The sequence below is a fragment of the Juglans microcarpa x Juglans regia genome, chromosome 2D (genome assembly GCF_004785595.1).
Source record: "Juglans microcarpa x Juglans regia isolate MS1-56 chromosome 2D, Jm3101_v1.0, whole genome shotgun sequence".
Taxonomy (NCBI): Eukaryota; Viridiplantae; Streptophyta; class Magnoliopsida; order Fagales; family Juglandaceae; genus Juglans; species Juglans microcarpa x Juglans regia.
Genome location: NC_054596.1, coordinates 34539516 through 34562156, shown reverse-complemented (window position 1 = coordinate 34562156; position 22641 = coordinate 34539516). Strand labels below are relative to the sequence as shown.

The window sequence follows — 22641 nt, the reverse complement described above, 5'->3', positions numbered from 1 at the left end:
TATCATCCTCATCATCAGTCTTCTCTGGCTCTTTGAGAAGGAACTAAATGGTGACAAACGAAGGGAGGAATAATGAGGAAGAGAATGGAGTTAAGCTTTCAGAGTTTATGGTTTGATTTGGATTTTATGCTTAAAACATGACTTTAGGTCGGTTGCTCGGGTTGAAACCAACATTTCATGGGTTCGACAGATACATCAATTTAAACTGTATTTAGCGGCTAGGTCGGATCAGGCCATTCAGACAGACCGGATCTGCGGTTTTTGTACACAGGCCTAACCTGTGTAGTAATTTTTCCTAAAGATTATATCATTTATTTACTTCTTAGACACCTTGTTTAGCACATACCTCTTGAACACTTGTTCATCTTATTTATTCTTATTCATAAAGTTCTTTTGGGCATTAATATTTGTCGCGACATAACCATATTTCTTATTGGATAGATAAATTATGAATAGGAAAACACGATAAAATGTCCATAGACCTTAATATTTGGCTGACCAACTCATTGCGAGTGCATATTAACTCATTGATATCTACTTATCGAAAACTTAAAAACCTTAAAAGAAAAAAGAAAAACAAAAGAACAAAAAAAAGTTTTACATGAAAAAACTACAGGTCTTTCAAGTTTCAGTTCAAGTCTCATTCACGATTTGAGCATTGTTTCTGGAAGCCAGATTCGGACTTGGTTGCTGGGCTGAGCCTTAAACTACTTATCGCCGGCTCGGCCCATAACAGTTGCAGAGATTCATCTCTACGGTATTTGGGTTGTCCGGTTATATACGCTAGGAGTGTCACAGTTGTCAACGAGCACGAGCACGAGCACGAGGTGAAGCAGAAATGGAGTCGCAGCCGCAGGTAGTGAAGAAGAAGGAGACGAGGGGCCGGAAGCCGAAGCCCAAGGATGATAAGAAAGAGGAATCTGGGAAGGTGAAGGAGGCCAAGAAGTCCCAGCAGCCCACCGTCGACGACAAGTACACCCAGTGGAAGTCTCTCGTCCCTGTCCTCTACGACTGGCTCGCCAACCACAACCTTGTCTGGCCCTCTCTCTCTTGCCGGTACATGCACATTTCTCCCCATGGTTTTTCTCTGTCATTTCTAGGGTTTTTTAACTTTCTGGTTTAGGGTTTATGCATGTTCTGATCCTCAACGTTAGGGTTTTTCTTTTTCTTTTTTCTTTTAATTTAATCTTAATATTTAGAGTTTTGAGCTTGTCTTCTACTTCTTAGGGTTTATGCAAGTTTCATTTTTTGTTCTTTGTTTATTGTTAAGGGCTAATCTTGTTATTGCTACTGACAGGTGGGGTCCTCAGCTCGAGAAAGCCACTTACAAGAATCGCCAGCGTCTCTATCTCTCTGAACAGGCAAGTCTGCTCAATTTCGATTAGTTATGTTAGGATAGATACCTATTCATTATTAACTTAACAAGTGGTCTGTGGTTATCTTAATTAACTGAACATTGTTATAGGACATAAAAAATGAAGTCGATTAATATATTTGATTGTAGGGCCTTCATTCCTTTTTTCCCCTTTGTAGGGAAAGTGTTTCTTATCCTTGGTGAATCCCTCACACTAATGCGATTTATTATAGTGATCTGTTCTGATATTAGTGTTGCAGTTGGATTGTAGCTTTTCTTGTATAAAACAAGCTCATGGGTCTTCTTCTCTTTATTTTTTAAATATTTTTCTTCCCATTTGTTTTCAGACTGATGGTAGTGTTCCAAATACTCTGGTCATTGCAAATTGTGAAGTTGTCAAACCTAGGGTTGCAGCTGCAGAGCACATATCCCAGGTGACTGCAAATTTCGTGATATTTTTGCTTCTCTTTGCCAACTACTTTATTTTCAATGAGGTTATGCATGCAGCCTAATTCTTTTGATTAACATTAGCTGCTTCATTTTTCAGTTCAATGAAGAAGCACGGTCACCATTTGTAAAGAAGTACAAGACCATCATACATCCTGGGGAGGTATGAATCGTGCATGCACCAAATGCACACATGACATTTGCCACTACATAAAAAAGAAATGGAACACTTTTCTGGTCTGACCTTGTATTGAATCTAGTTTAAAAGCATGCCACCATTCTTTTTTTTCTTTTTTCTTTTTCCTGCAGAATGGCGGGAAATAGATATCCGGATTAGTTAAATTTCTATTATTTTCAATGAAAGGCTCTGCTGCAAATTATATCTCCCTTTTTAATGTTCAATCTCTTGATTTTCATTCCAGTAATTAGTGAATATAATGTTGCAGGTGAACAGAATCAGGGAACTCCCACAGAACTCAAAGATTGTGGCCACTCATACTGACAGTCCTGATGTAAGTTCCTTTATTAAGTTGGTCATGCATATATTTTGAATCCTGTATGCTTTACTGTCTTTGATTTCTATATATCATTTATGAGATGTTTAGTTCTGCTAATTATCAGATTCACTAAAACTCAGGTTCTCATTTGGGATGTTGAAGCTCAACCTAACCGTCATGCTGTCCTTGGAGCTACCAACTCTCGTCCAGATTTGGTATTTACTGTTTTCAGAAAGTTTTTTCCTTGTTATGAGATACATGTCCAATATTTAAATCCTTTATAAATTACGTTTTATATCAATTTAATCGTTGATATAAAAAAGGCTCAAATTGATTCTTAGGGCTGTAATGCATCATAAAAGTTTCTGACCTCAAACCATCATTTTTTATGGAATCCAGTTGATCTTATCCTCTCAAAAACCTCCAATCACCTCCTTAAATTTTTCCGCACCACCAACCCCCACAAGGATTGCTGACTTCAATGGAGCTCCACCCTCCTCATATATTGCCATAATTTCACAGATGATTGCCATAATGCTTGCCTTTTTGTGTGAGACCACCATATCCATTTCCCCATCAATGCACTATTGATGGGGAAATGAGCCCTGCCACCCAAAATTGTAGTACAAACCTTTTGCATTGATGGGGAAATGAGCCCTGCCACCCAAAATTGTAGTACAAACCTTTTGCCAACTGGCTAGGTGGAACTTGAGCTCCTCACTAAGTACCACCCCCTCCCTTCCCTTTCAATTTTGGAAATTAAATAAAGTACTTTTGAGCAAAGTTAGCTTGCCTCCTTTTAATGGAGTCACTTCCATCTTGCCAAACATTGTTCCATCTTCTTAATGATGTCATTCGATTTTTTTTTTTCTTAAATGATGACCAAAAAGGTAATCCCAAGTCCTTCATGGGTAAGGCTGCCACCTACATCCCAGAATAGTAGCCAATCCAGCAATATTTTCAAAGGTCCCAATAGGAACTAGTTTTGATTTGTAAGTTAATCTTCAATTTGGGAAAAAAATATGATGTAGCTTCAAAGCATAATAATAGGCAGTATGGCAAAAACGATCCACATTATCACCAGATAAAATCAATTTATCAGCTAGGTATTTTCTCTTGTATACATCTAGTGTACTTGGCTATGCTATTAATATTAATAAATTTTTACTTATAAAAAAAATAAAAATCAATTTATCATAAAAAAGGAGATACAGCACAGCTGCACAAGTAGCTCTTCGTAACTTCTGTAGCTTGCCAAAAACCTGACAAGAGTCCTCTCTCCACATCCATAGTCAACAGTCTCCTGAATGCCTCCATGAAAACTACAAACAATGAGGGATGTAGTTGGTTCCCCTGTCTTAAGCCTTGAGAGCTGCTCTCCGCATCGCGACTTTACAAACTTCCCATGCATGTGGAACTCCTAAAAAACGTTCGTCAAGTCTACTTTCACATCCTCCCAACATGTTTGAAAGAAGGTCAATGAACAACCATCGAGTCCTGGAGCCTTGTCACCAATCAAATCTTGTTCAGGACCCCCCCCCCCCCCCAAAAAAAAAAAAAAAAAAAAATTCCTTTCAATCCAATTGCCCTCCTTCCTGCTGATAGAATCAAATGTGAGCCCATATACATGCTCGACCTTCTTTCTAATTTTTGTGGGATCTATATTAACCGACTCTTCTACCAATTGATTCAATGGTATTATTTCTGTGATTCAAATTTGCCACTATGGAAGAAACCTGTATTCCTATCACTTTTATGCAGCCAAATTTCCCTTGACTTTTGTCTCTAGCTTCTAAAAGTGTACTTCTTTCCAATTCACATATAATCTCCTTTTTTCTCGAGTCTTCCACCTGAGGCAAGGATTTTCCTTCTGGTAATGCATCAACGTCACACAAAACTCCTCCATAAGGAGAAGCTTTTTCCTTTCCACATGGGTAAACTCATTTTCATTCCATTTCTTCAGATCTTTTTTCAAAGTTTTCAGCTTGCTTGCCAAAACAAATTAGGCAATGGCCTTCATTGGTGGTGGGTGTCATCATTGGTTAAGACTAAATGGTCCTACTCAATAAGAATAGGGTGGTTGGTGAGGTCATAGGTTTAGGTTGTGGTGGGTAAGTTATTTTCCAGTAGAGAGAGTTATATAATTAAAATCAAGAAAATGTATCCTTATAAAGAAAATTAAAAATAAAATCAAGAAATTATTTTATAAATAAAAGTTAACATGATACACCGGTGTGCTTAATTAATGTAAGAAATTAGGTATGCATTAATATAATGTCTAAACTTTTTCTTGTTTGAGTGAAAAACGAGTCAGAATGCACAAACAGCCATACAAAGTGACCTAATAAAACTGTGTTAAAGATGATGAACTAGCAGTGAAACAACTTGTTTATTTTCTGGACTTTCTGGCATGACAACCTCTGGACATGAGTGTAGTAAATTTGTGAACCTTTTAGATTCTTGTTGAGACTAACTTGATGCTATTACAAAAACTTTCATCCTGTCTTCTTTTCTGTGGCCTGCACTGATTCTGCTTATCTGTTTATGTTATTAACATCAAATTTTGCTTCCTGAAGATTTTGACTGGACATCAAGATAATGCAGAATTCGCTCTTGCAATGTGCCCGACTGAACCCTATGTGCTATCTGGAGGTGGATGGATCTCATTATTTATATTTTGAAGTTCCAATATCAATCTAGTTACTTCCCCAACCTGAGATGCTATGAATTATCACCTTTGAATTCAAAGATAAAACAGGGCTGTAATTTGAGTGAGCTAAAAATGCCTTCGGAATGTAGGGTATCATATGATGCTTAAGTTATAAATTATTTTTAATAATTGTCTTGTTTTAAACGTCTAATTTTTTATATTACATTTTCTATTTGCATGTGGCACTTGATGAATATTTTTTAATGTTGCATTGCTGTAATATGCTGGAGATCCAGCATGCTGTATCCTTCCCTTTCTTACTATGCTTAATATAAATAATTTTGTCCTTAATTTTATGTTCATCTGAAGAATACAATTGTTGTTGCAGGGAAGGACAAGTCGGTGGTTTTGTGGAGTATTCAGGACCATATTTCGGCAACAGCCACATCACCAGGAGCTGGGGGATCAATCATTAAACCAAACTCTAAACCTGGGGAAGGCAATGATAAAGCTGCTGATGGCCCTTCTGTTGGACCAAGGGGTGTCTACCTTGGGCATGAGGATACAGTTGAAGATGTGGCATTCTGTCCATCCAGGTAACATCTGCATTATCTATTTGCAATGTACCCAAGAGCGGCACCATTTTAAGTTTCATTTTTTTCATGTGAATTCAGATTTTTTTCATGCCTTTTGATAATCAGGCCTCATCTCTCTCTTTGATAAGATACCATGTTTTATTAAAAAGCGTCAGGGGAGCATTCAAAGGGAACACGTTTTAAGGAAGGGTAGGGTAGCAAGGAATTGTAAAATCTACATTAGATCTGTATGGACCGTAGTCCACTCATACAAAGACCTAAGCATGGAAGTTTTTAACTCTGTTAGCCTTTTCTCCTAATCTTCAAAGGTCTGGTCGCTACAGTTCATCAAAATACTCCACATTAAGCATAGAGAAGCGTTCACCAGATGTTTGGTGTGCCTCCCTGTGTTGCCATTGATTCCACAGAAATGGTATTACACATTCTATCCCAAGAAGTTGGAAGATTGCTGCCCAAAAAGTCTTAGCCAGAAGGTTGCAAGCATAGGTTGAGTCATAACCAGAAGGTTCTCTGCTGTAACGGATTTTAGGTGCCATAGTTTTGGCTAATTGAGCATGATGTATCATCATGGGATCTGTGGATTAAGTTGATCAATTTCTAGAGAGATTTCACCTTTAAACTTATCACTTGTTTCTAAGTTTTAAAAACACCTAGTTGGTTGGGTGAGATTTTTTCCAAGAGTCTAGTTTTAAGGTGAAGTGTGACTATGGGGGACCCGAAACACTTAAGAGATAGAATCTAAACTCTTTGTTATGAAACTGGATGGATATGAGGCACAAATGCTTTCACAATTATAAGTTCCATGGTCATCACTGAGAGGAGTTAGAAGGTGGTGAAAACAGTGAGGCTGGGGATATTAATGATGCAATGGTTTACCAAATCACTTGAGGATTGTCTGAAGGGTGAAAAAAAGGACTTTTACAGCACTTCATGGGAGGGAGCCAAAAGCTTCATTGCGCAGAGATGCTCCAATGCCCGTGGTCGATACATGGCACTAGTGGAGTATGGAAATGGTGGGAGACGTAGCTTCATCTTCATCCCAGAAGTGATGGACAGTATGGGATGGAGGACAATGATAGGTGCACTTAGAGAGGGTGGTCGTAATAGAGGGCGGTCATTTATGGGGCCAATGGCGGTGGTGAACCACCTGAAATCACATTCGTACAAGGATGCACTCGCACAGCCGACAACCACGGTGCCGGTTTGAGTGCAGGAAAGGAATGGGGGGCATGGAGTGGAGACGGCCTATGGAGGAGCTACAACAAGCCACAAACTCGACTATGGCCTTGTGTAGGAACATCGTATTGTTGGCATAGCAAGTGCTTAGTGGCAAGGAGATGGTTGCAGGCCTACTGTCGGTTTGGTAGAGAATGGCGTGCACAATACACTTCTAGAAATGAAGACATAGTTGGGCATTTGCAGGAGAAAGTAAATTGCCTTAGACAGTGTCTTGAGGAGAAGGGAAATGGGCTTGGGCTTGGGCTTGGGCTTGGGCCCGGGCCCGGGCCTGGGCAAGTCACTTAATAGCTCAGGTTCTTGAGAGATAAGCCAACTCCAATGGGCCTCACACCATGGGCCTGAACAAAGGAAAGACTAAGGCTGGGTTGGGCCTCACAACCCAAGCCCACATGGAGGATCAGAGACAAGATTGCTGGTAATGTCGTAGCTTCGGGGACCTTCGGGCCGGCACAAACAAGGTTGCTAGTCGCTAGTCGCCAGTCGCTGGCGACCCTCTGGGTGGCTCGTTGAAGTTGGTCCCAACCGACCCCCAGTGGATCAAACCATCTCCTGAGTTTTCCTTAGGCTTGAGAGATGTTTCTCCTCTGGATCCGCCGGTGAAAGCCTCAGGGCCCTCCTGGCCGGCACTGACAAGGTTGTTGGACATCATCTGGATGGCTTTTCGGAACATATCTCTGCTTCGTTGAGTGAGAATGGCTGCGATATGATCGAGGAGACTGCTAAGGTTGTCAGAAATGACCCTTCTCTGTGGTTTATCCCCATAAATGGGTTGTCACAAGTCTCTGGAGGTTCATTGCAACTTGTAGAACATTGTGGTAGCCCCTTTGAAGGCGTGAGGATGCTGGTCCAGAATGAGTCTGACAAGGACTCTGCAGGGGTTCCTTCCTCTTTTGAGAATGCTTTGGAGGATGCAAATGAGGAGTGTGTGAAGGTGTATGATTTGTAGTTGGTTTGTAGGGAGTCAGAGGAAGGTGTTGCCTCACCTCACTATGGTGTGGAAGGGACAAGGGACGACCCAAGCCCCATATGTTCTATGCTGCTGGGTTCACAGTGGGTAGACTCTCAATCGGATTGGGTTCTCCAGGAAGTGGAGGAAATATGGGATTGCTTAGGGATTTCATGTGAGGGTTTTGAAGACCAATTTAAAGCCCTCCTCATTGCTATCGAATCGGGCCGGCCTCTCTTGGCTAGATCTTATGCTGAAAAAGAAAGTCAATTAAGGAGACTAGCTTGCTCTATTAATTAAGATGTTCGGGAAGGCAGTGCAAGCAGAGGAAGGGGTAAGGGGGTTAGGGTGAATATATGTGATCAATGAAACCAAAGATTTTATCTTGAAATGGAAGGGGGTTGAACGATCCATGCAAGCATTGTTGTGTTAAAAATCTATTAAGGAATTGGAAGGCTGATATCGTTTGTCTTCAAGAGACCAAACTAAAATTCATAGATAGAAGTATTGTTATAAGCTTGTGGGGATGCCTTCGTATGGGTTGGGCCTATCTTGCCTCTAAAGGGGCATTGGGAGGCATTCAATTATTGTAGGATACGAGGGTCGTCAATCTGGTTCAGGAGTATGTCGAGGAATACTTGGTGGCCTGTTCTTTAAAAATGTGGACGATGGCTGCAAGTGGTCTTTCGCTGGTGTATATGGTCCTAATGTGGACGGCAATAGAAGGTTTCTTTGGGAGATTGCTGGTATGTGTAGTTGGTGGGATGGGCCGTGGTGTATTGGGGGAGATTTTAGGGCCCGTTTGGATACAAAAAACCCATCTCATCTTATCTCATCTCATCTAATTTCAACTAATAATCTCACTATTATTCACAAACTATCTCAACTCATTTCATTTTATCTCATCTCATCTTATCTTATCTCTCTATCCAAACGGGTCCAATATAACTAGCTTTCTGAGTGAGAGGTTGGGGAACTCTTGTATTAGTCTGGTAATGGCAGAATTTGCTGATCTTATTTTTGAACTGGACTTGGTCGATTTACCTTTGACAGGGGGAATTTTACGTGGTCCAATGGGAGGGTCTGGTCAAGACTGGACAGATTCATTGTATCATTGTCTTGGGAGGCCAATTTTTCTGATTTATGTCAAAAGAGACTTCCAAGACTGGACAGCTTTGCGTTGGCTGGAAAGCTTAAAGCTTTGAAGACAGATCTGAAATTGTGGAATGATGAAGAATTTGGGAAGATTGATGATCAAAGGAAGCTTCTGTTTTAGGAACTTTCATGCTTTTATGAAAACGAGACTGTTGGGGCGCTCACAAATGAGGAGAATGCAAGGAAGATTATTGTTGTGGTTGAGCTGGAAAAACTTACTCTCATGGAAGAAATCTCATGGAGACAATAATCTCGGACCCTTTGGCTGAAGGAAGGAGATAAGTGTACCGATTTTTTTCATAGAGTGGCCAACACTCATAGAAGATTTAGGTCTCGTTTGGTTACATAGATGAGATGAGATGAAAATTAAAAATTGAATAAAATATTATTAGAATATAATTATTTAATATTATTTTTGTTTTGGGATTTGAAAAAGTTGAATTGTTTTTTGTATTTTACTTAGGAGTTTGGGAAAGTTGTAATAATTAGATAAGATGAAATGAGATGATTTGTGAAAACAAACTGGGCCTTAATGCTATGGAGGTGCTGCATTCATAAGGAAATGTTCTTTTGGACAGATCTGAAATTAAGAATCGTATAGTGCAGTTTTTGATAATCTACTCACGGAACAATTCCCTTGGAGGCCTAAGGTTGATGGGTTGGCTTTTGACACGATTGATCAATCGTGTGCTGAATGGTTAGAGAGGATGTTTGAAGAGGCAGAGGTGTTTAAGGCTCTGAAAGGAATGGACAGCAATAAAGCTCTAGGACGAGACGGATTTTTAATGGCTTTTTTCTAGGTCTGTTGGGACATTATTAAGGAGGATTTCATTAAAATTTTTGTTGAATTTCACTCACATATGAAATTCGAGAAAAGCTTTAATGCCACCTTCATAACACCTATTCCAAATAAGGCCAGGTAAACTCGTGTCGTGGATTAAGCCTCCTTTTGATTGGGTCAAGCTGAATTGTGATGGTAGTTGTAGGGGAAATCCGGGTAATTCAGGAGGTGGAGGAATTATTTGAGATTGCCATGGTAGAGTGATAGCGGCTTTTTCAAGTCATTTTGGACAAGGCACGAATAATAGCGCGAAACTAAAAGCAAATTTGGAAGGAATACGTTTGTGTAGACGGCTTCACTATTTGAATGTGATAATTGAAAGTGACTCGCGCATTGAGGTGGATTGGCTTTGGAAAGGTATTTGCACTTTATGGTACCTTTGGGATTTTTGGGAGGATCTAGTGGTGGCGTTAGAAGGGGTAAATGTCATGGTGCTCCATCAATATAGGGAAGGTAATAGTGCAGCTGATTTTCTTGCTAGAGAGGGAGAAATGGGTAAGAATGTGATTTACGAAGAGCGGTCTACTCTACCTCGTCTCCTAAAGGGGATTCTTTGTTTAGATAGGTGGGGTCTCCCCTCCTTTCGTACATAGGCTTGCTGAGGGTTGTATTTTGGTTTCTCTTTTGGTCTTGCAGTTTACTTTTGAACTTAGGCTTGTTTTGATCGGTCTTCGTTTGGTTTTGGGTGGTCTTTGTAGGTTTAGTAGTTCATTTGTTGGATATGTTTCTACGATATTCATTCGCCACAAGTGAGGGGATTTTTAATAAACTTGGGTCGGGGCCACGCCATGAGTGGTTACTGGCTATTTGGAAAAAAAAAAAAAAAAAAAAGGCCGAGTCCGTGGAGGTGAAAGACTTTCGTCCTATAAGTTTTGTGAGTGGAGTGGATAAGATCATATCTAAGGTACTAGCCAATCATATGAGCATGATCATGGAAAATATTGTTTCAAAGCCACAAAATGCATTCGGTAAGGGGAGATAGATTTTGGATTCGGTCCTTATTGTTAATGAATGTTGATAGTAGAATTAGATCCGGTGTTCCAGGTATCCTTTGTGAACTAGATATGGAGAAAGCTTTTGATCATTTTAACTGAGACTTCTTGGTCTATATTATCAACAGATTTGGTTTTGGGGAGAGGTGGTGCAACTGGATGAAGTATTGTATCACTACTGCTAGATTCTCGGTGTTGGTAAATGGCACTCCCGAGGGCTTCTTCAACAGCTCTTGTTGATTGAGACAAGGAGATCATTTTATCTCATTTTCTCTATCTTAGTTATGGATTTATTGAGTAGAATGTTGGAGGTAGCGGTGGATGGGTCCTTTTTGTCTGGATTTTCAGCGAGTGGTAATTCATTTGGGGGCGTCAATGTATCTCATCCTCTGTTCGCCGATGACACCATAATTCTTTGTGAGCCGGACCCAAATCAAATTCGCTCATTGAGAGCTCTCTTACTTTGTTTTGAAACTGTTTCCGGTCTCAAGGTGAACTTGTCTAAATCTGAACTGGTACCGGTTGGCTTGGTAGATCACATCGGAGACTTGGCTGAAATTTTGGGTTGTAAGGTTTCTTTTTTGCCTATGAAGTACCTTGGTCTTCCCTTGGGGGGCTCCTCATAAATCCAAGGAAATATGGGATGATGTCATCGAAAAAATTGAGAATAGGTTGGCTTGTTGGAAAAAAGGATGTATCTATCTAAAGGGGGAAGAATCAGTCTTATTAAGAGTATGCTATCTAGCCTCCCTATGTACTATCTTTCATTATCCTCGATTCCGGCTGGTGTGGCTAATAGGATGGAAATATTATTCTGTGCTTTCTTGTGGGGTGGATTGGGGGGCGAGAAAAAGTTCTCCCCTATCTTGTGGTGGCTTGGGGATTAGAAAGTTGAGCATTTTCAATAAGGCCTTATTCGGGAAATGGTTGTGGCGGTACCATCAAGAAAGTGACGCTTTATGGAGGAGCGTGGTTGAAGCTAAATTTGTTAGCATTAGGGGAGGCTGGATTTGTAATGAAGTGCGTGGATTGTATGGTGTGGGTGTATCGAAATTTATTAGGAAGGGCTGGGAGGATTTTATTCGTAATTTCAAATTCATGGCGGGGCGTGGAACAAGGGTCAGATTCTGGGTTGATGTTTGGTGTGGTGATGTTGTCTCAAGGAGGCCTTTCCTTCTCTTTTCAGAATTGCACTGCATAAGCCTCTGTTGCTGATTACATGGACTCTTCGAATGGCCTACTGCAGTGGAATGTGTCATTTATCAGATAAGCTCAAGATTGGGAAGTGGAAGACATTTCTTATTTCTATAGCACCTTGTATGCATTGAATTTGGAGTGTGGTGTGGAGGACGAACTGTTGTGGATACACCCCGGGAACAAGAATTTCTCAGTTAGATTTTTGTACAATGCTTGGTCTACCCATTCTTCTACTGCTTTCCCTTGGAAGCGCATTTGGAAGTGCAAAGTGCCCCTAAAAGTTGCTTTCTTTGGTTGGCTGGCCCCTCACAGGAAACTTCTAACCATAGACAAGCTGAGGAAGCATGGCTTTTTCATAATAGATTGGTGCTTCATGTGTGAAAGGAATGGCGAATCGACGGACCATCTACTTCTCCATTGTGATGTGGCAAAGGCTCTATGGAATGAAATCTTTGTAAGGCTAGACATTGCTTGGGTGATGCCAAAGAGGGTGGTGGATCTTTTGGATTGTTGCTGTGGCATACGGGAAAATTGCCAAGCAGCAGTGGTTTGGAAGATGGTACCCCTATGTCTTATGTGGTGTATATGGAATGAGAGGAATGGAATATGTTTTGAAAATAGAGAACGCTCATTGGGGGGGATTAGAGACCTATTTTTCCAATCTTTGTTACTTTGGGCTAAGGCTATTGTATTAGATGGGGTTAATTTTAATGATGTGTATTCTTCTTTCTTTGTTCGTTGGCTGTAATTAGGTACTTCTCTCTTGTATACCACCTGTGTACTTGGGTTATGCCTAATTATGAGGATCAATAAATTTTGTTACTTATAAAAAAAAACAAAAAGAAAAAATTCTTAGCTACTTCACAGTGAATCAACAGGTGTTTGACGATTTCCCCACTTCTTGCACATGCGAGACCAATCCATCACTTATATGTGCCTCTAACCTTTTTGATAATTCAAGTTATCCATTGTTAAGATATTCCCTAGGGCTTCTGTACACACAAAAAATGCCATTGTCAAGGGTGCCTTGTTCCGCCATGGGTGGACACAAGTTGCTGATTCCTAATGCATTGTATAGGAGTTGGATTTTCCAAGTCTTGACACTGTTTGCTTTTAATTTTGACTTCCAAGCGTAGAAGCTGTCAAAGTAATACAAGGGTAAATCCCAAGATCGAATTCACAGGGACAATGAGTTTAGCAAACATTTCATTTTCGCAAGACAACATATTACCGTTTGGAGTGACACGAAAGTTTGAAATGATAAGAAAAGATTAAACTAAATGAGTTAGCAATGAACAAAAAATAATAAAAAGAAAAGAAGAATAAATTTTAGAACTTAACCGCTAAATTTTAGAAAAGGGGGGGGAGTTGACTTAAACTTGTAGGAAGCAATTAAACAAACACTTGGGATGCAATTTTCGCCCACTAATTTGGTGGTGGATTTACTTCTCTTTTCATTTTCTCTCAACCATTTTTTTCATTCCTAGAAGATCATGGTCGGATGATATAGCAATGAACCACCATTTTTATTCTAACAAAACTACTTGACAAATTATATGACAATTATATAAAAGTGAAAGAAAAACATCAAAGTCATGTTACTTCTTCAAGTATCAATTGTGCCTTTACGTCTACAATTGATCTAAACCAAGAACAAAGAACTCTAATCTTTTCTAGATGCACATTGAAATATAATCCATCAAGTTAATCATCAAAAGCACTAAATATTGAAGAGAATCCAACCCCAAATAGTCATGAGTTACTCATTGAATCCCAAGCTAAAAATCTAGCCCATCATCTCTAGATTAACAAAATGTTCAAGAAGATTAAAATCTAACATTACTAATTACTGCACTAAACAAAAATTGCAAAATGAAAATACTGTAATCTCCAAATGTGCTGAAAACCCCTAAAACCGAAGAAGAAGAACCAGCAGCAGAAAAATAATAACGGAAGAAAAATCTCCGAGTGAAAACAATGCTGAAGAAAAAAAAACACCGACGAAAATGGAAAAAGCGAAAAAACTGAAAACGGCGAGAGAGCCCTCTGAAAATTTCTTTTTTTTTCTCTTTATACTCTCTAACCCTCTCTGCGTTTTGCCCAGCCCCTTTCTGCGTTTTGAGTGTGCGTGCGTCGTGGCCTTTTCATGCGTTTTGCCAGCCCAGCTTTCGCGTTTCATCTCTCCACCTCCTGCGTTTTGAGCCAGTCCAGCAGTTCACCTTCGTGCGTTTCGTGCTGCTGTCCATTTCTGCCCAGCACAGACTCGCGTTTCGGTCTCTGCTGCGAGTGCGTGAGCAGTTCAGCGTGGGCTCGTCTCCAGCCCTGCGTTCGCGGTGAGTGGGTCTCGCCTCTGCAGTGCGCGTCCAGGTCCTGCAGTGCGCGTCTTGCGCTTTCCTCCCCAAGCAGTGCATCTCTTGAGCCGATTGCATGCCTGCGTTTTGCTCTGCTGTTGCGCTAAGCCTCAGTCCCTGAAACTCCCTGCAGTTCCGCGTGCGTGAGTGTGCTGTTGCACGGCCATGCTAATTGAGCACTTCCAATAATACCCATTTACTTTTAATATATTTCCTTTAATGCCCTGCAACATTAGTAAAATATCAGAATAAAATTTGGGACATTAAACATAATTTAACCTTGAGTTAAGTATTAAATTTTACTATATAATTAAGTGCTTAATTCATATTTTGGTTAAACATATCATTCATTTTAGCAACTTAATCATGTAATTTTTAACACTTTATCAGTGGACACAAGTTGCTGATTCCTAATGCATTGTATAGGAGTTGGATTTTCCAAGTCTTGACACTGTTTGCTTGGACGTATTCAAAGAATTCACCATTTACAATTTGCCATATCTGTTATCAAGAACATTTGAATATTATTAGTATTTCCTGTTTTGTACATTGGATTTGTCTTGCACTGCAGAGGACCTGGGATCCTCACCTGATTATAATTCTCGGGAATCTTGTCTGACAAAAACTAAGCTTTTTGTCAGTTTCTGAGGATTGACCTTCCCACCTTTAATTTCGTTGTATTTTGAGCACATCTTAAAATATTTCATTGCAACTTCTACTGAAATGTGTTTGATTTATATCTCTGTATAATAGCTGCAAGCTTGTTACCTATTGCGATTTATGACATGCCCTATTCTTGACACATTTTCTGTGTCCGATGAAGTGCACAGGAGTTTTGTAGTGTTGGTGACGATTCTTGCCTTATATTGTGGGATGCACGAGTTGGCTCCAGCCCAGTTGTTAAGGTTACTCTCCCTTTTTAGTTTATTTTGTGGTCTTTTTATTTAATTTTTAAAGTTTTTATTCTGCTTTTGGCTATCATATAATTTATTGAACATGCGATGTTTTCTGTAAGATAATTTTATCAGCTTCTGTTGATTATAATGTTTCTTGTTTCTGATTGACAGGTTGAGAAGGCACATAATGCTGATCTTCACTGTGTTGATTGGAATCCCCACGATGATAACCTTATTCTAACTGGGTATGCTGTAGTCTCATATTTCTTTCAATTTTCTGCTTTCACTGTGTTTTGGGTATGCAATACTCTTCTGGGTTTGATGGGGCTTCATCCTGTGCTGTGGAGAGATACTGAAATTTACTAGATGCATTTATATTGTTGTAATATCTGTCCAGATCAGCAGATAATTCTGTCCGTATGTTTGATCGGCGAAATCTCACTTCAAATGGAGTTGGGTCTTCTATATATAAATTTGAGGGTCACAGAGCTGCTGTTCTTTGTGTTCAGGTATTAATGAATTTTGTTGTTTTTCTGTGATCTTTCTCTTACTTTTACTTTTTATGTGGTACATCTGTTGCTAGAACTGCCAGTCTCTATTTTTCTTCATTACTGAATATGTGATACCTGTTCCAGTGGTCTCCAGACAAGTCATCTGTCTTTGGGAGTTCTGCAGAGGATGGTCTCTTGAACATCTGGGATTATGAGAAGGTGGAAACTTTCACCTGTAGTTGTCTGGTGTTTATTGCTATTACACGTCTTGGACTACGTAGCTCTTGCCAAAAAACTCATGAATAACATGCTTGCTAGTTATTTGCGTCTCATTTCCCCATCTTGCCTATGTTGATGCTAAATGTGTTTGGTAACATGGATGATTTTTTGACCTTTTACTTTTTCTGCCTTTGACAATTTCTTATTTGATGTTGCAGGTTGGTAAAAAGGTAGAGCGAGCAACAAGAAGTCCAAGTTCTCCTCCGGGGTTGTTTTTCCAGCATGCTGGGCACAGGTTTGAATCTGCCATTTTCACTACTTCAACTTACCTTGAGAAAGGCTTTCCAGCCACACAGGCTTATATTTCAAAATTCTGTTGTACCTTGGACCATATCTCATGAACCAGGCTATCGTGTCTTTCTAATGGCCTCACAATCTTTTTTTTGGCCTCCCTTGCTTCATCAACCTGAATCAAAATGCTGCTTATTTGTTAACTTGGTTTTTGTTATTCTATCTCTTAAACTTCAGTAGTTCTCTACTTACAGAAAAAAAAAGAAAATACTTAAGTAGTTCTCTACTTATAAAAAAATTCAGTAGTTCTCTGTCTTCTTATGCTGTAGTTCTGCCATCTCATCTTCATGTCCGTTTGGAAGTATATATTATGGTAATAATACTATGCTTACTTAACTAGTGCTGTGGCTCTTGTATATGTCCGGTGTACTTGGCTTCGCCTATTATCAATAAATTTCTTATTTACTGATAAAAAAAAAGAAACTAGTGCTGATCAGATGTATTGGATGAATCTTGAATGCAAAAGTAGATCTCTCTTCTTTTTTTTTTTTTTTTTTTTTTTTTTCCCCTATTTGAGCGATGCTGGAATCTCCAAGTTGATTGTACTTGGGAACCTTTGCAAATTAGGAGTTGAGATTCTTCACGGAATGGTAGTTTAGAGTATTTTGCTTGACATATCTTATCTGTAATGGTTCTTATGCTCCAATTTGTAACCTTTAATTATTTTTATGGAAAATCTCAATGTTTGTTATGAGATGACCGGCATAGGGGCCATTGCCAGTGTAAAAGTAAGTCTTGGGCTGCCAAGTGCAAGTGCTTTGGTCCGAGTCTCGAGAGCAGCCACTTGATGCAAAAAATGTCGAAGGATAGAACTGTATTCAAGCCACCCCATCTTGGAATCCCACTTAAGTGGGGCCGGTAGTGGGTGATGACTTGTTATGAGATAGCCAGCAAATAGTACTGGCTCCTTTATAGTCTTGATTTATATGGTTTTATCAGATAATTATTTCTTCCTTCAAGTTTTATTGCTAGAGGGTTTTTCAAGTCTGTTAAACCGATATGCTCATAAAGTCTTCCTTCTTGATCTTTTCCCTCCCTCTTATGTAGGGACAAAGTTGTTGACTTCCACTGGAATGCATTTGATCCATGGACAATTGTTAGCGTGTCTGATGATTGTGATAGTACCGGTGGAGGAGGGACATTGCAGGTATGACTATGTTGAAGTTTATACACAAGCATATCAACGGAAATTACTGTTAGAAAATTGTCTTATTATTGTCAAACATGCACGCTTGGATAGATGTGGGAAACCTATGAGAGATAGCGTTAAGATACTTGGAGTGATTTGGTAGTTTGTTGTAGCATCATTGTGCAACGTATATGCAAAATTGTTTGAAGTTTTGTATGAATGGTGGTATTTGAATTTGGTGGGTTGGAAAAGCGTTGGATACCTTGTAGCTAATAAAAACGTTCTCCTTAAGTTCGTTTCGGGTGACTTAAATTGATTTGTAAATCTTACATTAATCTGTGCAGATATGGCGCATGAGTGATCTGATCTACCGACCTGAAGAGGAGGTTCTGGCAGAGCTGGAGAAGTTCAAGTCGCATGTGGTTGCTTGTGCTTCAAAGCCTCGAGAGTCCTGAAAACCTTTTTAGCAAGCCTGTAAAACTAACAGGAAACAAGTCATTGAAGGAGGGTATATTATATGGATTTGGAGCATCTCTATTATTGTCTTTGGGCGGAGAAATTTCTAGCAATGTGTTTGTTGTAGGAGAGTCTTTGTGGACTGGTTTTGTCAGACCATAGATGTGATAGTCCTAGGTGGTGGGTGAAATCATCCTTATCTCAATGCTCAGACCAGGTCATGACTACTGTTTGGACCATTACATATTTTATTTAGTTTAGTAAAACTGATCTCTATGCGTTCTTCCTGGCTACAAAAAGGAAAAATTAGGCTTCGTGTGGATCTATAACTCATCTCAACTTATCTCAACTCATTATTATAATTTTTTTAAATTTCAACACAAAATATAATAAACAATTTAATTTTTTCGAATCTTAAAATAATAATAATAATAATAAATAATATTTTAATAATATTTTATCAATTTAATTCAATTCAACCCATTTTAACATACAAAGAATAACAAAAGCAAAAGTGAGAAGCTGTGCTTGAAATTTACCAAGGGCTTCCATCAGGGGGCGAGGAAAAGTGCCAGTTCTGGCAGAGCAACAGAATTGCAAACCTTTTTGTCTGTCCTGTGCCTTGGAAGAATGGTCGGCCTTTTTTATTTTGAAATTGGACAGCTGCCCTAATCGGCAAATCTAAATTTCTCTCTCACTTTCCTACACATCTGCAGTCCCAGCAGCCATGGTGGGTTGGCTGGGTTTTAGTGCTCTGATGAATGCTATTTTACATGATAGGTAAGTGAAAAATAATGAATTATATGATATCAAAATAAAAATAATGGTTAGAAACGACACTTTTAACATTTTTTATTTTGTTTAAAATGTGTTTTATTTTTCTTAAAGATTTACTATACATCAGTCATTATTTACTCTCACATTAGATACCTATATCTTGTCCATAAGGTGTGGAGGTACTTTTTATAGGGTATGAAGGTGTTTTTTATAGGGTGTGAGGAAGTGAATAGTATCTAATGAGAGTAATTTTTCTAAATATCAAGCCTTGTAAAATGTCAAGACTTTTGACAAATGTTAAGAGAAAATGTTAATCCGCTTAGTGAAAACAAGGGATTCAGTTATCTTGTGGTTGTGCAGATGTTGCTTTAGACTTATGATCAATAGAAATAAATACTACAGCACTTTTCCTCAAAACTCCTTTTCCTTTAACGGAGAATTAATTTTTTATTTTATTTTATTTTTATTTATAATTTGAGGAAACAATTTTATATGTAGACGGTTGGTTAACTCCAAACACAAGCTCGGATTACATACGAAAGATTAAAGAATTTTTAGGTTCCATAATTCACAGATTACTAACCTCCAAACGATATCGTTTTTAAATCATTATCACTTCCATGTGGCCAAAAGAAAAGAAGAGAAAAGAAAAACAAAAACAAAAAAGGAAACTTCATTCTGCATCCTTAAAAGTCTCTATCGTCCTTTCCTTTTGTAGATGACCCGACCTCGTTTTGTGCATCTCCCTCACCAACACGCTCCAAAGGCTGCCTCCCATGGGCTTTGGAGACCGGACTACTGCATGCGTTGTTTCCATAAAGATGAATTCATGTCAATTTTTTTAGAAAGAAAATAAATATCATACCATAATTGCACCAAAATTAATCAACAAAACAACGTATTACATATGATCAGAACATGTTATATAATATAATATTTTCCCATTACAATCATGATTTATGCTAAAGTTATTGTAATTCCAACATTTACATACGTACCAGGTGGAAGATTCTCCAGGTCCTGATCTGAAACTTGCAACAAAACTATCCTGCTGATAAGATTCCAACATTTGATCTAAATGGTGGATGTCAAAGGGTTTCACATCCACACCTTCTTCTAAGGTTGACTGATAATTATATTTATCATTGGATCGAGGGTTTTTCATGCCTCCTAAATATTCACCATGCTAGAATAATTGAACAAAACATATTAGTCATCATAACTCGTGAATTGCATCATGCATAAATGTGAAAAAATCATGCATTGATCATCTGCCTAAGCTGCATGAAATCAACAGATTTTCTCAAATTCCAAAAGCTATAATATATTTCCAAAAGCAAAGATCCGAGATCACATATAGTCTTTTTCTTACTAATTTGGGCAGCAGAAGTGGTGTCAGATACTTAAACCCATGATCAAGTTGATCATCGTCATAATCATCAAGCTGCGTTGCTAATGGAGAAGCTGTACTAGTACTACTTCTGCTTATATAAGCGTCCAAGTTCTGCTTTCGCTGATGCAGCTCAAGCTTCTCCCTCTCACGGGAAAGGGCAAGGCACCGAGTTACAAAATCAAGCTGCTTTCCATAAAACTCGATCTGTGACTCAAGGCTGCGGACAATACCAAGACAACCATGCACAGGATCCTTTTTCCTTGCGTTTCCTTCAATGAGTATTGATTCAGCAGCAGCTTCTTTTTGGCTTGGCTCGACTGCACTTAAGATCTTTAGAATGTTGCTCACCCCAAAGAGCCTGTGAGCATTTTGAAACTCCCTATACCTGCTTGCCGGGAAGTATGGAGCTAGCTCACAGCTTTCGTCACATTTTCTCCTTTGATGCTTGCATGAAGCACAGGCCTGCATATTTCCAGTCTCCTTGTTCATTGTAATTTGTGTTCTCAAATTAAGCACTCATGCACAATCCGATGGCATTGGTACTTCAAGAGAAAATGCATGCAGTTCTTGGAAACTATATATATATATATATATATATATATATATATATATATATATATATAATGTTTGTATGTATGTATTGGTAGCTGTATTGTCAATGTATATAGTAAGAGTATTGGGGATACTAAATGGAAAGGGAGACAGATTTAGAACAAAGTTTAAACTTTTGTTTTAAGTGAGTCAGATAGCGTCGGATTTTGCAGAAGATTTTAGTATCTTAGAATTAAATGGGGTCAGATATTGCATGCATTCTTACCTAAATCCTTTCTAGCAGTTAAGGTAATTAATGTCTGGTGTTGCAGAATTTAATTAATTAAGAAGCCAATTGTCATGCATCTTACACACACATGCATGCATGCTAGCTGGCCTCGAGCTAATTATATATAGACCCATGCATGCATGCCACTTAAGATGATTTGTGATTCAAAACCATGTAAATAAATTTCCTTGAGTGCATTCACGAACATATAAAATGGTTTATGCCATAATGGCAATTAGTTCTGGCTTTTGATAAGCAAGAAATGGGGCAAACCATTTCAAGTATTTCAACAAGTTTTTGGGACAATTTTTTTTCCCGCGACTTTAATTTAGTAGCAAATAATGACATTTTGCAACGAATTTTTTTGTCACAATAGAAATTTCATCACAAAAAGTCAATTTTTACATTCCCATTATTTTATTTCTGACTAGTTAGAAATTGCAGCTAATTCTTACTTTTTATGGCGAAAATTACATCGCCTCAAATAATTTCGACTACATAGCTATCTTTCACGGTGAGATTAAGTTGCTGCCAATTATTTTGCTCTGCAGAAAATTTGGCCACAAAAAGTCATTTTTCTCGTTTCAATCATTTTATTTGCAATGGGTAAGAATTCGTCACAAAAATAGTTTTTGTGGCGACAATGAAATCGCCGCAATTGATTTCGATGGAAAAAAAATCAAATCCTATGCCTTTTGTGTCTTCTAAGGTGGTATTAAATTGCACCTAAATGTATCAGATGGTATTTCATTATTTGCAATGATTATTTAACTATTTTAGGCAACACTAAATCGTGGTAAAAAGATCACAACTAAAAACAAAAAAAGGGGAAAGTCCTAATTGGGTTTTGAGGAGTTTGAGACTGGTAGAGCCCCTTTTGTTGCCAAAAGGGCAGATATGGATGCTCTTGCTATGCAGGTTTGATTAAATTTTGATTATTCATTCAATATAAGTAGGATGTATGAGTATAGTTTATTGTTGTAAGATTGAGTGATTTGTTGATATTTGAATGTGTAGATTGAGAATTTGGCAAGTAGGGATTATTCTGTGATATTCAAAAGATTTTGTTTTTGCAATTTGTGTTGACGTTCTTGAATTTATAAGAAATGGTGGAGTGGGAGCATAGGAGTAGAATTCCAGGGAAGATGCATACTTGTGGGCATGATGCCCATGTTGCAATGCTTCTTGGAGTTGCAAAGATCCTTCAAGAGCATCGTGAAGAGTTAAAGGTCTGTTGGTCCATCTTTGCTTCTTAATTTCATATCCTAACTTGTCAGGAGAAAATCGGTTTGTTATATTGTTTTTCGCTTGACTAACATAACTGCCCTCCTTACCTAAGTAAATAATATAACAATAAGGCTACTGATCTCCGATTTGCTCAAACGCTTCTTAATGGATTCATTTATGTGTCCATGCATTGTTTTAGAGTATTAATTAAAAGAATCTCTTGCCCAGCGTGTATCTTGCCATGAGCGTTTTAAGATCTATAGATGGTCTAGCTTTGCTGAGTATGAAGTTTGTTTTCTATTATGTATGGAGTTTATGACCAAATGCTAAGGGGAACAGGATGCATCCGTTAAAAAGTCAGTTTGCTACAGTGAATTCCTTATTGGAGAGGGGCTCAAAAGTGCTAATAACAATTGTTAGCCATTAGAAAATAATATCTAATTCTCCATTAAATAATAAAGTATAGTTTGTTACTTTTGCATGGATACTATCTGCAAACTTTCTCCTTCTTCTTCTACTTTGAGGGAGTGGGGAGGTTCGATTCTTCTTCATGGAAGTTCTGTTACCTAATTAGAGATTGAAAGCACAACTAACCTAATTAGAGAATGTAAATGCTA

The 22641-nt window shown here is 38.5% G+C and overlaps 2 protein-coding genes across 2 annotated transcripts; one reads left to right on the top strand and one right to left on the bottom strand.

The window, feature by feature from the left end:
- Positions 1 to 739: 739 nt before the first annotated feature.
- Positions 740 to 18117, top strand: LOC121250062 (WD-40 repeat-containing protein MSI4-like). Its single transcript, XM_041148984.1, has 15 exons — positions 740 to 1056; positions 1298 to 1361; positions 1702 to 1788; positions 1902 to 1964; positions 2248 to 2313; positions 2439 to 2513; positions 4875 to 4950; positions 5337 to 5544; positions 15089 to 15170; positions 15333 to 15406; positions 15559 to 15670; positions 15797 to 15871; positions 16090 to 16166; positions 17270 to 17369; positions 17696 to 18117. Exons 1-15 carry the CDS (start codon positions 839 to 841, stop codon positions 17804 to 17806), a joined length of 1488 nt encoding a protein of 495 aa, XP_041004918.1. The 5' UTR covers positions 740 to 838; the 3' UTR covers positions 17807 to 18117.
- A 1077-nt stretch (positions 18118 to 19194) lies between these two features.
- LOC121250611 (LOB domain-containing protein 7-like) lies at positions 19195 to 20585 on the bottom strand. The gene is made up of 3 exons (XM_041149764.1): positions 19957 to 20585; positions 19583 to 19770; positions 19195 to 19379 (listed from the first exon to the last, which is right to left on the bottom strand). The coding sequence occupies exons 1-3, from the start codon at positions 20464 to 20466 to the stop codon at positions 19271 to 19273; spliced, it is 807 nt and encodes a 268-aa protein (XP_041005698.1). The 5' UTR covers positions 20467 to 20585; the 3' UTR covers positions 19195 to 19270.
- Between the last annotated feature and the right edge of the window lie 2056 nt (positions 20586 to 22641).

Excerpts from the sequence above, each read along its gene's own strand:
- LOC121250062 (XM_041148984.1), top strand. The coding sequence starts at position 839 with ATGGAGTCGCAGCCGCAGGTAGTGAAGAAGAAGGAGACGAGGGGCCGG. Across the intron at positions 1,965-2,247 it reads CCATCATACATCCTGGGGAG|GTGAACAGAATCAGGGAACT; the intron begins GTATGAATCGTG and ends ATAATGTTGCAG. Across the intron at positions 15,872-16,089 it reads ACATCTGGGATTATGAGAAG|GTTGGTAAAAAGGTAGAGCG; the intron begins GTGGAAACTTTC and ends TTGATGTTGCAG.
- LOC121250611 (XM_041149764.1), bottom strand. The coding sequence starts at position 20,466 with ATGAACAAGGAGACTGGAAATATGCAGGCCTGTGCTTCATGCAAGCAT. Across the intron at positions 19,771-19,956 it reads CACTTCTGCTGCCCAAATTA|CATGGTGAATATTTAGGAGG; the intron begins GTAAGAAAAAGA and ends CAATTATTCTAG. Across the intron at positions 19,380-19,582 it reads CCTGGAGAATCTTCCACCTG|TCCGGTCTCCAAAGCCCATG; the intron begins GTACGTATGTAA and ends CGCATGCAGTAG.